The sequence below is a fragment of the Mixophyes fleayi genome, chromosome 1, assembly GCF_038048845.1.
Source record: "Mixophyes fleayi isolate aMixFle1 chromosome 1, aMixFle1.hap1, whole genome shotgun sequence".
In the NCBI taxonomy this organism is placed as follows: domain Eukaryota; kingdom Metazoa; phylum Chordata; class Amphibia; order Anura; family Limnodynastidae; genus Mixophyes; species Mixophyes fleayi.
Window position 1 is genome coordinate 289,481,743 of NC_134402.1, and position 15,823 is coordinate 289,497,565.

A 15,823-nucleotide genomic window follows, 5' to 3' on the forward strand; every position below is an offset into this window, starting at 1 on the left:
AAGGGTGGGCGCTCATTGTCCCCCAATAGACTAAGAGAAACTGATTTTACGTAAGTGTAAAAATCCTATTTTTGCTATCCTCCTTTGGGGACATCCCAAAGCCGTAATCACGGGTGGGAACACTCAGAAGAAACAGTGCAAAACACCTTTTTCCTAAAACTTGCATCCCCTGATGTTATCGCATTAAACCTGTAAAACCAAGTGAATGTGTGCACGGAAGACCACATGGCCGTCCAACACAGCTGTTCAGTCAAGGCACCATGCCGTGTCACACAGGAAGGACTTACTGACATTGTGGAGTGAGCCGGATGATTTTCTGGAACAGGCTGTCCAGCCCCACTATAAGTCTGACGGATTACAGTCGTAAACTACCGAGCTATAGTCACTTTAGTGGCTGGCCAGCCTCTCTTTTGTGCATCATAGAGGACCCAAAGATCCTCATTCTTGTGCACCTCCCGAGTCCAAAGCATATAGGTATGCAAAGAACAAGCTCATCAATAGAACAAATAGAAATCTCTTCCTCCGAAGACTGACATTTGGTCTGGGCAAAAAGACAGTGTTCTGATTTAAGTGAAATCTAAACACCACTTTAGGAAAGAATGAAGGCTTGGTCTGAAGAACTGCCCTATCCTCTTGAAAAGCAAGTAGAGGAGACTTGCAAGTTATGAAACTCGTCTTGCCATAGAGCTTGCCAAAAGCAATATAGTCTTCCATCTTAGAAATTTGAAATCAAACATGTCCAAGAGTTCAAAAAGCGAATGTTGCAAAGAATTCCACACCAAATTTAAATACCAAGGCGCTACTAGAGGAAAATACGGAGGTTGCGCATAAAGCACCCCCTGAATGCAGGTTTACACATCAAGTATTAAAGCAAGCTTTCTTTGAAAGAAGACAGAAATTGCTGATACCTGATCCATAAGAGAACTAAGACGCAAACCAGAGTCCAGCCCGACCTGCAAGAACATAAGCAACCTAGAGCGAAAAGAAGAGGTAGGATACCCCCACACCATGGAGATAAAGTCTGTGTACAAGGCCCTCCGAGTCAAATCCGGCGCCACCAGAAGGATTGGCACACCTTCCCTTTACCTTCTTCAATACCCTCAGAAGCTTGGCTACTGGAGGGAACAGGTAATCCAAGCGGTACTGCCAAGGGCAGGAATGGCATATACTAAGACGGAGGATCTCTTGGCTGGGAACAGAAGAGGTGGACCTTGTGGTTCAACCAAGATGCCATCATGTCGACGTCCAGTTGACCCCACCTGTCCACCAACTGGCAAAACACCTCAGTCCCTCCATCTGGTCCCACCGGATGGAGGGACCGTTCGCCAGGATGCAGAGTCTCACCTTCCCAATTTTCTACCACTGAGATAATGATGGCCATAAATGCCTGAACATGGGCTTTGACCCACAGAAAGATCCTGTGGGTCCCTCACATGGCCAAGGAACTCTTTGTGTGATTATTCGACTAAATCTTCACCACCCTTCCCTGCAGCAAATGTTGCGTGCTGATCAGAGCACGGAACACTGCCAATACATTGATTGGAAGTTTGGAGTCTTTCAGTGTTCAAAGTCCTTAAAACCGTGCCTGAAGACAGACAGCAGCCCAAACCCAATAGCTGGCATCCGTTGTAATTAGGGTCCAATCCCAGATTGAGAACAGACGCCTCCTGTAGATATTTTGTTTCTGCAGCCACTAAAGGAGCAACTGATTTATATAAGGAGACAGACTGAATAACTGGCCTAACAGATTCAGATATGACTTGTTCCATTTCAACAGGAGTTCCAACTGGAACTCCTGCACATGAAATTGAGCAAACTATACCGCCTTGAATATCGATACCATCTTGCTCAGAACCCTCATCCAGAAAAGCACAGAAGTCTGTTTGATGGCCAACAATAATCTAACCATCTTCTGTAAAGCTGGAACAAGCAGATAGACATCCTTAATATCCAGAGTCGCCATGAACTCCCCTTGTTCCATGCTGTAAGCCACCGACCATAAGGACTCCATCTTGAAACTGGGCACCATGATTTGTGTCTTTAAAGATTTCAAGTTCAGAACTGGTCTGAAGGAGCCGTCAGGTTTTGGAACAAGAAAAAGGATGGAATAAAACCCCAAAACTCTTTGTGGTTCCTGAAGCGGATTAGCTATTCCTGAAGATAATAAGGAGTGGATGGCCTCTCGCAGAACCAAACGCTTTTTGGAAAATGCGGGCTGCCCCGTGGAAAAGAACCACCTGGGAGGAGGATAATTCCATTTACCCATGCATCCATGGTAGACTGAAACCACTGATTCCTGAATAGGAGAAGATGGGCTCCCACCATGGCAGACCCTAGAGGGGCAGAATTCCCATCAGACTGACTGCTTGTCTGCTGACTTAGCTGCTGGGCACTAAGCCAACCAGACTTGACGGCCACGCTGCAGACTACCCTTTGGAGCGGATGACTATCCTCTGGGGGACTTACCCAAGAAGTACCTGACCCTGAGATCTGCTGAAATTCGAAAGGAATGGAACCTAAAGATCTTTGGTTTGGGAGCATTGACAGGATGAAAAGTGCTTTGTCCTCCCGTGGCTTGAATGATAACTGTGTCAAATTGAGGGCCAAACAAAACACACCCAGAAAAGGGGATGGTCTCAAGAGCCTTCTTGAACTCTATATCAGCCTCCCAAAACTTAAGCCAGAGAGCCGAAACAGAGGCAGAATATGTGTGTCCCAATGAGTCCCGCGTCCAGGTCGTCCTCTTCGAAAAAATACGTCGCCCTTTGAATCTGTTCCACCAAAGGAAGCAGTGCAGAATACTGTCTCCCGGCGAACAAACCCTTAGACAGCTGTTCTGACCAGCATTAAACAGCTTTGTTGACCCACGCAGACGCCAAAGTGGGCCGCAAAGAGGACACCGCAGCCACGAAAAATAGATTTAATGATTCCTTCAACCTTGCGGTCTGTGCTGTCCTTAAGAGTGGATGCATTGGAAAGAGGGATGGTAGTAACCTTATGTAGACTCGCCACTGAAGTGTCCACATGTAGAGGTGCCTCCTATTTTGTGAGAACCTCAGAGGAAAATGGATAGCAAGACTGTAGCCAACAAGACACCTGGAACTTATGATCCGGTGATGACCAAGGCTCCCCGACCAAATCTTCCAGTTGGAAAGAAGAGGGAAAAAATAAGGAAGTCATTGTCCACCTGGCAAAGAGAGATGGATCCATAGTCTCAGGGACTACTAACTCAGGAATTTGTAATACCTGACGCACAGCCCCAATTAACTCCTTCAGAAGAAGTCTCCACGTCCCCAATTTGCTCTATTCATGGGAAGAACAGTCAGTTTACTGCTTTTATGCGAGGAGGACGGCCTGGCGTTGTGTGCAACATCCCCTCTCAGAGGAGGAAGACACAGAAACTAAACCTTGTACCAATGTCACAAGACCCCGTACCCAGGCCGGTTCTACAGAATCTGCCACCACAGGTGGCAGATTCCAACCCTGGTTTAGCAAACCCTGAACAGAATCCAACAAACTCATCACAGAGGCAGGTGGATTAAAAGAAGGGCCAGCCACAGACAGAGACCGCACCAATTGGACAAGCTCAGTCATGGTAATGTTCAGTGACCGAGCCCAGGGGTGCTCCGCCGAATACGAAGCAGAGCCTCCTGGCGCACACGACCTGCAGTCCACAGATTGGCAGGCTGTGCACAAAGCAGCTGCACCTGACCATCTGGATGCAACTTAGAGTTACAGGTGAACTTCATCGTTGAAGTTACCCCAGCCTTATCTCTCAATGCTCTCCCCCTATCTGACATGTCACACACAGATGGGACAGAAACACAGTGAAAACAGCAAGCAGCACACAATCAAGCACAGATATTGAGCTTACCACACAGCCAAGGAGCCCCAACTGTCTTAAGAGACAATCCTTTAGTAGAAAAGCCATCCCACAACCCGGTACTTGACAAGACAAGGGACAGAGAAGGGAGAAACTGGAGTTCCAAAATGGCTCCCTATTCTGGCGTCTACACAGAAGGCGTGAGAGACCACCAGGGAGAAAGTGCAGAGTGGTAAGAAACACCTTCCCCAGCACTGGATTGGCAGCCAATCCAGTGCCTTGCAGGACCCTTGCCTAACTCAGCCCCTTAAGCACACTAACGGCTGCTTCTAGTAAGAGACTGCTATCTAGGGGGCTCACTGTGGCTTACCAGCCCTCCCCCTCACCTGCTCAAAGCACTGTGCTGAGAGATGGTTCACTTACCTTCTGTCATATTCCGGTAGCACAAAGACAGCCTGTGGTGACTGTGGCCGGCTTCCAGAAGGAGTCTACCACTGGAAGTGAGGGGATAGCAACGGAGATGTCTCCACGGCACCTCCGATCCCCCCCTGCAAAAAACAACACAGACTTTGACAGCCGCGGACACCGATGCGGCTGTCAAAGTGACAGAGGGCAGAAGCCTCTGAGTCACTATGAAAGTGAATAAAAAGAAGTAACAAGTGATTAGGGCTGCCTCCCGAAAACAGCCCGATTCGCTGGGCGCTAAACTTAATCTGAGGCTAGCAGGAATTGAGGTATAGAGAGTGAGGAACTAGGCCTAGAGGGATTAAAGTTTTTAAAGTGCCCATCGCCTGTCCCCACTGCTCTATACCCCAGTGTCCCCAAAAGGAGAATAGAGAAAAAGCAATACCCCATAAGTGTGTGACAACCAATATTAACAATAAGGTGTAAGAAAAGTCTGAAATAAACAATAGAGCTACCCATAACATATCACTAAAAAGTACAATCCAAACAAGATTAGGGGGTAAATGTATTAATGTCCGGATTCTTCAACTCCGGCGTGTTCAGCATCTTCGGCGATTAAATTTAAAGCGGCGCTGCATTGTAAAGGGATCTTAAAGTCAATGTTCCTGTGCAGTATTATGCAATGTGTTTTATTACATTTACATTTCTTAACAGGTTTTTATTAGAGATGCTCAGGCTCGGTTCCCCGAGTATTAAGCCCTTTCGCGTTTTTTATGATTTGAAAATGAGACAAAACGTCATCGTTACGTCCTCGGATCTCGCGATTTTTGGATTCCTTTTTAAGATCCAGCATAACGGTTTGGCGGGCCCAAGGACAATTCCATTTTGCACCATTTTTCTTTTCTGCCACTGTTGTGTGCCAATGTGTTCTAGATGTGCTAGGAACTGCCGTGTGTGGTGTCATTGCTCTGTCGCTTGCTATCCAGCCAGGTCGCTGCAGTATTTGTCCGAAAGTGTATTAAAAAATAATATTGTGATCTGTGAGGTGGTCAAATTACTTGAAATTAGTCTTATTAAGGTTAATAATAATGTAGGAACAAAAAAGAGCAAGATCCAAAACCAGTTCACGGGGGTCGGTGAGCATCTCTAGTTTTTATCAATTAAATGATCATTTTCATACCTACTCTATGGTATTTAATTATTTTTAAGGTAGCACAGTGGCCTAGTGGTTAGCACTTTTGCCTTACAGCATTGGGGTTATAAGTTCAAATCCCGACCATGGTTTTATCTGTGTGGAGTTTGTATGTTCTCCCTGTGTTTGCGAGGGTTTTCTCCGGGTGCTGCTATTAAAATTGACCCTGGTCTCTCTCTGTCTCTCTGTTTCTCTGTCTCTCTCTAAGCTTCAATGTGGCAGGGACACATATGAATGAGTTCTCTGTACAGTGCTGTGGAATTAGTGGTGCTATATAAATAACTGATGATTAAAGTAAAGTTAGCTGCACTCCTAATTTTGTTAGTATTGTCAACTAGCGAAGAGTCTGCCTTCTGTTGCTGTTGCCAGTTTGTTTTCTGTTTTACTGTATTTACATATATTTTATGTATGTTTTGACAGTGACAAAACCCCTACTTTGTTTTCTTAATCCATCTATCCTTACTATTTTGCTCACATGCTTTATTTTTCTTTTAAAGTGTTCTATAATGTAATGTTCAGCAGTCAGTATTGTAAAAAAAACAAACAAAACCCACTTTTTTTTTATCCAAGCACTTAAAAAATGTTTATCACGATTGAGTCACTTTACACATTTTATTGAAAGTGGACACCTATATACTGGATATACACTAACAGTGTACCTAAAGAATTGTATGATGCTGAAATTTATTTATTTGAAAACCATGACCTCTTTCTATAAAAAAAATAAATATATATATATATATATATATATATATTCCTATTTTTTAAGAGGTTTTTTTCCCCCTTAAGAGTTATTGCTTGAAACATATGGGCAAATAATAATGTGGGTAGTGCTCTATTAAAGTATGTGATTGATTTTGATAATTTCTGGGGTAACCTAATGATATGCAGCTCCTGTATGTGTTAATACGTGAAAATATTTTGAGGAATCAGGTACTCTTTGCTGAATGGATTTTAGTGCTGTGCATTGCTGAACAGTTATAATATTTGTAAAATTGCTTGAAATTTAGTTTATATTTTACCTTTTATCTTTTGAATGGTTTTTCTAGCAATGGATACTTTCGTGTTATGAACAGTAAGCACGCTATGATAAAAACCTTAAAGTTGACCGTTATTATATTCTTTATTCATACCTCAATAATTGTTCTGGTTCTATGGAAATATAACTGCACCACTGGCGATGAATCACTTCTTCCAGATAAGCATTACTGAAAAAATAAATTTGTTCTGTATGAATCATTTATTAGCTGGCTGGCACTAAAACATGTTCTTTCTAATGTAGGACTTGATTCTGAAGTGATAATGAGGAAACAATCAACAGAAGTGCTGGCCAAATTAAAAAATATTGTTATCCTAGATTCTGATTGTGCAGCCCAATATAAAAAGGTATGTGTATATTTAATACATTGCTTCACGTGCATATTTGCACAGCAGTTAAAGTGATGGCAGTAGAGACTGAGACAACACCAAATTAAACTATATGTCTATACAAGTATCAATTGATTTAAAAACATTAGGTTAAAAACAACTAGTGAACAACTCTTGTTATTCCTGGAATTTAGACAGAATTATGGAATTCATTATAGTGCTGCATAAGAATTGAATTGTGTATCGTAAACATCTATAGTCTTGCTGTTGGTTACTGTATATATTCGAAATGTAAATCTCTGACTACTTGCTGCTTTTGCCCAAACCAGTGGTCTGTTCAGATGGCATTGGGGCAATTGATGAGAGGAATCTCATTAAATAACTATGGAGGCATACTGCACATAGAGGTCAAATATGGAAGCACAGAAACACAATTTTTATACCGAAACATGGAAGACAAGCAGAGAAAAATCTAAATGTTTATTTACTATATTGTATAATCACACTTGTACATGTAATGTAGTTAATTTCACTGCATATACATGCTACCAAATTGATAGTGAGTTTAAAATGTATCATTTAAAAAGTTAGCAATTTGCACTGATTGGATGTGTCTAATTAAATTTTTTTTAGGAGTTTTGCCAGTTATTAAATAATAGATTTATTTACTTCTTTTTTTCTTTGTTTTACTACTGTTTGTTTTTCTGTTTCAGGCTCTTTACATCACTGGAAAAGAAGTGTTTAGTTTTAAAATGTTCTCCTTTGTTGATGCTACGGAAGGTGCTGCATACAATGATATGAACATAGTGGATAGTTCAATCACGCTTACTGTTGGGTGCATACAAGTCATCTTTGTTAACAAATTTGTTTCAGCAATTTTGGTAAATCAACTATAATTTACTTGTCATTATTATGCATGTATATTTATGGAGTTATTTATATGGTAGTTTGAGCCCATCCTAATATCAATACCAGTGATGGGCAACAGGCAGCTCTAGGGCTGCATGCAGTCCTCTGATCTGTCACCTGCAGGCCCCAGCTCCTATCTACTTTATTGTAAGATTTTTATGTTATAGCTTGTAGCGTTTGTTTAAAATGCCTGCTGATATTATGTTATTACAGATAGGTGTATTTTTCTTTGATTACATTTATTTTAACTGATTACCGAGCAGTGCGGCCCTTTTGAACGATTGAGGGCCTCCCCATGTTCCCCCCTGAAGTGCATCAGGTTACCCATCACTGATCTATGCTGTCCAGATTCTAAAATACTGTCATTCTAATTTATTGTAATTACTTATAGGCTTTTGTAAATAACTTCCAAGCAGCCAAGGAAGCATTAACTGAAGCCACAGTACTTGCCGCAGAAAAAGCAGCAAGTGGTGTTAAAGAGCTGGCCCAGCGCAGTTTCCGACTTGCCTTGGATATTAATATTAAAGCCCCTGTTGTGATTGTACCACAGTCTTCTACATCTACAAATGTATTGGTCGCAGATTTAGGTCTCATCAACATAAAGAACCAGTTTTCCATTGTGACATCAAAACCCTGCAGTAATCTTCCTCCTGTGATTGACTGTATCACTGTGACACTGAGTGACCTCAAATTATATAGGTAGGTATAAAAAAGGTTACGTTTTGGAAAGCTGAAAATCGTAGCTTTTACAAGGGCTAGTAAACAATGTTCTGTGTACGTATACAGGAGGTGTGTAGACATGGTGTACGTATATTTATAGGTTTGCTCAAATATAAAGTTTGGTTTGTCTTTCATTATTCAATAAGTAATATTCATCAATTTGAATTGTCATATTAAAGTTTATTTCCGTAATCAGGATTGTTAGGAGTCTACTGTATACACAGATGGTGCATGTTACTTTTCAACAGCACAATCTAGCAACTGTAACTTGGCTCGTCGATTGTGTCTTTTGCCTTTAACCGTGCTGCTCTGTGCTCATTAAACAAAAGAGGTGGCTGTGACGGTCTGCTGTGCCAGACAGTTTATCCATTAAGTTCACAATTAAGGCACTGTAGCGCCTGACCCGAAACCAAAACATGTCCAGCAGCACGTTGGTCCTGGGAAGAGGGGATGACATAACCACAGTAGCATATTCTAGTTTGGAGAGTGTCTCTAATCGTGTCATTCGCCGCAATAGAAAGGTGCACCATCTTTAGATTGTAACGTGGAGATTATGGGCTTGCATTCCTGTAGCTTTAAAATTGCAATTTGCAGAGTCTTTAAAGCAACTTAAACTCATTTCTACCAATTTAACTTGCAAACTTTTATGTATTTTTTTTCCCCAGAACTGTTCATGAAAAGGGTGCATTGCTTTCAGATATTGAACTTCTCCAGCCATTGAATTTGGACATCATAATTCAGCGCAATTTGGCAGCTGCCTGGTACAGTGATATTCCTGATATTAATATCGTTGGACAACTTAAGCCCATGAATGTAGGTTTCAATTACTACAGTACTCTTAAGGAGGATTAGAATATTAGACCTGGTATGTCAATGAAATTAATGCTATGGTTAACCTGAAGCATTGGCTTTGTTAATTTGTTGTAACAGTTTTAGTTCTTGGTTTTTGTCACTGGAGAACCTTTAAATTCCACAAACCTAATTGGCCAGAATCGGGGGACTTTCCTTGCTCTTTTAGTTTGGTGCTACAAGCCATATGCTGCAATGTGTTCACAGCAGCTGCCCGAATCTGGTGTTTACTTGATAATTTTGTTGACTAACTGAACAAAGTTGAATTGCAAGCTTTTAAGACATATTACATATCATTGTAACATGTCTGACACAGAGACCTATTGTAAATAATCTTGATGATTGCAATTTTACCATGCTTAGATTTCTAATAAAGTTAAGCTGGGCAACAATCATAGGGAGCAGTGCAAAGAGTAAGATTCTATTACATGATTGTTTGCCCTGAGATCTGTCTTGAGCTATGCTGACCACACAGACTGTAAATGGCCGTAATATTGGGCAGTTGTCTCGTTGAGTGACCACCTCAACGACCCCAAACCCCATAATAATCACATTGACATCAGATGATTATTGTATATGGTGGTAAATCTGGTCTCAAGATGGTCGCTATCGTTCATCCTGGGCAGTCCTCTTTCTTAAATTTAAGTTTTCAACCAAATTGGACATTGTTTGGTCAATCATTCCACCTCAACAACACAATGTGTGATCAACTGTACCACTTGGGGCAGCAGCAGCCTGATTATTTGACATCAAATTGAAAGGATGAGCAGAGGGAGAGTTACAATTATTTTTCCAAACAGGCAAACACTTATTTCTCTTTCCTGCCATTGGGGGACACTGCAAAACATTGGGGTATAATAGGCAGACCAGGAGTATGGCACTTTAAACATAACTGTAACATACACTCCTCCCCCTACTAAGTGCTCAGGAGGTAGGACATTTTATTTTGGACCCCTGGCTTTTTCTTTTATTTTTTATTAATTTTCCGTCTGGATGTAACTGGCCGTCGTTTGTTGTGGTTGCACTCTTGGGCAGCTGATGTGGGCCATTTGATGGGGTTTCTCTGTTTGGTTCCGAACTAACCCAGATCATCTAGATTGTAGCTGGTGAAAAAAGTTATTTTCTGCCTGTCAGCATTGCTAAACCATAGCAGTCCAGGGGGTAAATGTATCAAGCTGAGAGTTTTCCGGTGGGTTTGAAAAACCAATCTGATTCTAGCTATCATTTATTTAGTACATTCTACAAAATGACAGATAGAATCTGATTGGTTGCTATAGGCAACATATCCACTTTTCAAATCTGCCGGAAAACTCAGCTTGATACATTTACCCCCAGGTTTCGGTCCTTTTGTCCCTTTGGAAGGTCGAGAGGGACTTGCTCCTGAGGGCAGTCTTTTTCATTAATGGGGAATTCCCACAGGGACTGGAGATCCGGTAGATGTGTTTCTCCCAGGCCTTACATACTTTGGTGTTAAAATTTGGGTTATCCCACTTACTGTTTTAGTCTTTTCCGTCCACTTTCCTTCTTGCACGAAGGTTTGGATAAATTACTACATCTTTCGGGTTTTTTTTTTTAAGTTTATTTTTGCAAGGTCAAAAAATAGAAATACAACCAGCATTAGAGATACAAATATGCAAATAAGGACTGTAAACAGTAGCTACTACCAACGTAGAAGCAGAACATCTCAATGCAGGGGTGATATTATTTAAGATGCAATGAATGACCAAGAGTTTTTAGAGGAATAGAGAGGGAGAGGAGGAAGAACAGAAGAAAGAACAGAGGAAGTGAAAAGAAAGAATTTGATTGGCTAAGTCCATACAAGAAGAGGTTAGATATATGAAGGAGGAAGCATTTTGAGGGGGGACAAAGGAAACCGTATGGAGTCAAGAGAAAGGAGAACAAGCTTGATCGTAAGAGAGCCATGGGTCACCTTGGTGAATGATCTTGACGAGTTACGAAGAATGCTGGTCATATATTTCATGCAATGTGTCTGCCAGACTCTATTGACTATGGCCTGGAGGGATGGGGAGACTGCTGCCACCAGTCTGCTGCATTTTGGCATGTCGCTGCCAAGATAATATGTCTAGCCAGTTTATCCTGGTGGTGAGTAGCTGAGGGGGCTCCCAGTGGAGAAGAAAAAATTTGGGCTCCAATGGGATATCCAGCTGGAGGATCAGTAGAATCAGGTCTTTGATACAAGCCCAGAAGAGGGTTAGTTTTGGGCAAATCCACCAGATATGGAAGTACTCTCCTGGGAACACCCCCGCCACCAGCGTTCAGAGTATTCAGGGAGGATCTGGTGGAGCCGCGAGGGCACATAGTACCACCGAAACAGCACCTTATAGACATTCTCTTTTGTTTTGACACAGATGGAACTGGAGGCACAATTCTCATGCATCTCACACCATTCTTCGTCTAGTAAAGATTCACCAAGGTCTCTCTCCCAAGCCAGTACATGGGGGTCTCTGAAGTCTGTAATCTGAGGCGCAAGTTCATGTTACAGTGTAGAGATGAGGCTTTTTCGTGGAGGAGTTGCGAAAGTAGTAAGAGAGCGGGAGGAGAGGTGAGATCTGACTGTGTTGTGGAAGTGGCGTAGTTGTAAATATTGGTAGAAATATTTTGAAGGGATGTGGAGGCAGGATTGGATGTCGGACAAAGGAGGGAAAGTATCGGTAGAGGAGAGGTTATTAAGGTTTCTAACTTCCCCCAAGAGCCACAGCCGGAAAGCATTGTGGAGAAGTCCGGGGGAAAAATTAGGGGAATTAAATATCGTATCATAGGGGAGGGGTAAGGAGAGAGGCTGTGGTTTTGAGAAGATGAGTCCCAAATCATCAAAGAGTGTGAAATGACTGGATGTAGTAGGGTTCGTTTTGGGCGACGAGCATTTGGGAGTCAGAGGAGAGTAGATAGTGAAAGCAGACCCTCAGCCTCAATACGAGTCCAGACTCTGGGGGTTTCAGAACCACACCACAAAACACATTGAGCAAGCTGGGCAGAGAGGCAATAGCATCAGAAATCAAGGATTCCCAACCCCCCTCTCCCCGTGTGGACCTCTTGAGAAGTTTAAGGTGGACCCAGGGACGTTTACCAGACCAGATTAATTTAGAGACATGGAACTGAAGAAACTTAAAAACATAGGGAGTGGTAAAGGTCTGTAAGAGATAAAGCAGTCTAGGGAGGATGTTCATCTTGACAGCATTTATACAGACAATCCATGAAATATATAGGTGTGAAGATATGGTAAGAGCTTGTTTTTTTGGGGGCAAGGATGCAGGGGAAGTTTGCTTGAAACAGGTGTCTGTAATGTTTAGTGACAAAAACCCCCGAAGTATTTGATTTTTTGGAGGCCCCATTGGAATGGAAAGGAATGCTCAAGCAATCGTTTGGGGCAGAGACATAAAAATCCAGGACCTCGGTCTTATCCAAATTTAACCTTGTAGCCTGAAAAATTACCATAGAGGTCCAATTCAGCCAGAAGGGGAGGGAGAGAAGTGGTGGTGTGAGCAATGGACATTAGAACATCGTCTGCGTAGAGCGCAATTTTATGAGTGGAATGGTCCACTGGTATACCTGCTATCTTTTGATTGGCCAGGATCCTAACAGCCAGAAGCTCAATCACGAGAGCAAATATTAGTGGGGAAATAGTAAAGGGGGCCGAGGTCAGACCATTTGCCGAGGGAGAGCGATATAGGGCCGAGATGCTATTCAAAAACTTGCCAGAGAACCCTATTGCTCCAAACACCCCATCCATGAAGGACCAGGCGATACGGTTGAACACCTTTTCAGCGTAGAGCGCCATAATGAAAGAGGGAATCTTCTCACTATGAATTATATATCAGGTCGATGACCCCCCTAGTGTAATCTGGGGTTTGGCGCCCTGGGATAAAGCCCACCTGGTCGGGATGGATGAGGGAAGGAAGGAGCGGATTCAATCTTGAGGGCAGTATTATAGGCCTATAGCTGTCCCACAGCGAATGGTCTTTCCCCGGCTTCGGAATGACAATAATATTAGCCCTAGTGGTAACAGAGTTAAAGGAAGCCCCCTCCAGCACCTCATTAAAGAATTTTGTCAGCTGCGGGCCGAGAACCCCGCCAATCTTTTTATAGTACTGTGGTGCCAATCCACCAGGGCCCGGAGCAGACAGCCTTCAATGACCTGATGGCTGCCAGGTCCTCAGGCAGGGTGATTTCCGAATTCAGAGCAAAGAGTTGCAGTGGGGTGATTTTTGGAAGCGGAGTCATTGTGAGGTAATCTTCCAGAGTAGGCACCGGAAGATCCCTACGAGAGGTGGGCAAGGGCAGGTTATAAAGGGAGGAGTAAAAGAATTTTGTCTATATGGCTCAGGGCTAGTTTGTGGCAAAGTTTTCTTGCAAGTACTTAGTCAGCCGGCTTTGTCGTAGTAGCGCCATTGAAGTTTCTGCAACCGCTCTACGGGATAGAAGGGTGTTAAGTTGGCCTTTAAATGAATTAATCTGGGTAAGTAGGGCCGGGTCAGTGTGGGTTTGTCGTTGAGCAAGGAGCAAGGCAATTTTACGTTCTAGGGAAGACACCTCCCCTACTGTCTGTCTCCGCGCTGTCGTGGTCAGACTAATCCGGTGACCTCGAATGGTGGCTTTTTGGGAGTTTTCCCGGAAGTAGTTAAAAATTGCAGCTTTAACACCTAGAAAGGTAGATTGATTAAGCAGCAGGGAGTCATCCACACACCACATATCACGCACCATTGGATGTTTAAAAAGATCTAAGAAGGAACACTCCTGATTGGTCAGTCCAAGAGAGCGGAGTTATACCTGCTTGAGTCAAGTGAGGGAATGGGAGATGTGTAATATATCTGTACGCGAGAATAATTGGTGAGGGGCAGAGAAGTGGGTGTAATCCCTGGCATCAGCGTTACAGAGGCGCCAGGAGTCATACAGACGGTGATGGGTGAGCAAAGCAGCAAGTGAGGTTGATTCAGGAGAGGGGGAGTTCCCCATCGGGAGGGGTAAAAATATGCCTTGTCCAAGGTGGGATCAAGGTCTACGTTAAAGTCACCACCTACTATCACATGAGACCGCGCCAGCCGCTCAATGCATTTAATGAGTCTAGTAAAAAAGGACTTCTGTTTCTGGTTCGGTGCATATATAGAGACCAGGGTAACAGGAGCGGAAGGTGCCCACTACAAGTAGGAAGCGGCCCTCAGGGTCTGCATAAGAGTTGGTGTGCAGAAGGGGGACCCTGCTATGGGTCAAAATAGCCACGTCCCGTTTCTTGCAGTCCGCTGAGGAAAAAATGTCTGAGAAAACTGGAGTTGGGAATGAGCTCTGGTGAGATGTGTCTTTTGTAGAAAGACTGTCAGCTCGTTCTCTCATACAGGCTCCCAAGAGGATCGTGCATTTACGTGGGGTGTTAAGGCCATTGATGTTAACTGAGAAGATTTTTACAAAACACTGGACCCCTAGTAATGGTTTGCAGAGCCAGTGTTCCTAGTAGTGCCTTACACCACCTTGTGGCCCCAAGTAGCACTCGGCGCACCAGCTTGTGGACCCCTACTAGCACCCGGAGCACCAGCCCCGTGGACCCTTTGTTACGCCTGGTGATACTATGGCGTTACTAAGGGACCCGTGGCCCCATAGTAGTGCCTGGCACATGAGCCTGTAGCCCTTAATAGCATTTTGCGCCAGCAAATACAGGACCACAGTTTAGACTGCTGTAGTAGCACAGTGTGTTACAACACTGTTGTGACCACTGCTCGAGAGTTCTCTGCCATATATTGCAGTGGAACCTGTCTTTACAAGCTATCTTAACAAAACAATGGTTTGTTACTATAAATAAAGTGTTAGCTACTCTATTAAGTTAGTTTACATCAAACGTTGTTGAAATTATAAAATGTATTGTTTATTCTGATTTGTATTATGAAGTGTTTTATTTTGAACCTTTTTTTGATTGCTGTGTTCTCTTTTTAGCTTATTCTGGGACAGGATGACTTGACTATTATTCTAAAGACATTGAATGAGAATTTAGGAGAAGCATCAGAAAAGCCAGATTCAGAAAGAAGCAATACAGAGGGTTCGAGCAGTGGTGGGAACAGCACATCCCACATTTCTTCAGGTGCTTAAACATCTCATTCCTTGTGGTGCAATATTGTAAGCTTGAGTTTTAGTTATATTGGAGAAAAGGGCATAGAATTACTGCAGGGCAAGGAAAAGTGGAGGTGTTGCCCAATGCGACCAATCAAATTTTAGCTATCATTTATCTAGCAATTCTAGAAAATGATAGTTAGAATCTGTTTGGTTGCTATGGGCTACACCTCCACTTTTCACTTTTATAAGGTTTGATAAATCTGTCACTAGGGTTTTTTGGCTGTCTCAATGGGTGCCACACTGATAAAAATAAATAAATAAGCAAATTATACAATCACGACTAGTTCTGTACATGTATGCTATTTGCAGTTTTAGCTCTATAGTAAAGCAGGCACATAGTGGCTTTTAAAAAATTACTGGTTTCTTTCATCTTTGTACACATAGAACAAAACGTCTGCCTTTTGAGCAGTATGTGCAAAAGCCAAAAAAAAAAAAGT

General features: G+C 42.8%; 1 protein-coding gene across 3 annotated transcripts in view; it reads left to right on the top strand.

Annotated features, from left to right (window-relative positions):
* The window catches only part of VPS13A (vacuolar protein sorting 13 homolog A), a 243,599-nt gene that overhangs the window by 83,993 nt on the left and 143,783 nt on the right, over positions 1–15,823 (top strand). For all 3 annotated transcript variants that reach the window (XM_075211020.1, XM_075211019.1, XM_075211021.1), the window contains 5 exons: positions 6,703–6,806; positions 7,502–7,669; positions 8,089–8,396; positions 9,083–9,230; positions 15,210–15,354. In XM_075211020.1, the coding sequence (XP_075067121.1) occupies positions 6,703–6,806; positions 7,502–7,669; positions 8,089–8,396; positions 9,083–9,230; positions 15,210–15,354 (873 nt within the window). The remainder of the gene's footprint in view (positions 1–6,702; positions 6,807–7,501; positions 7,670–8,088; positions 8,397–9,082; positions 9,231–15,209; positions 15,355–15,823) is intronic.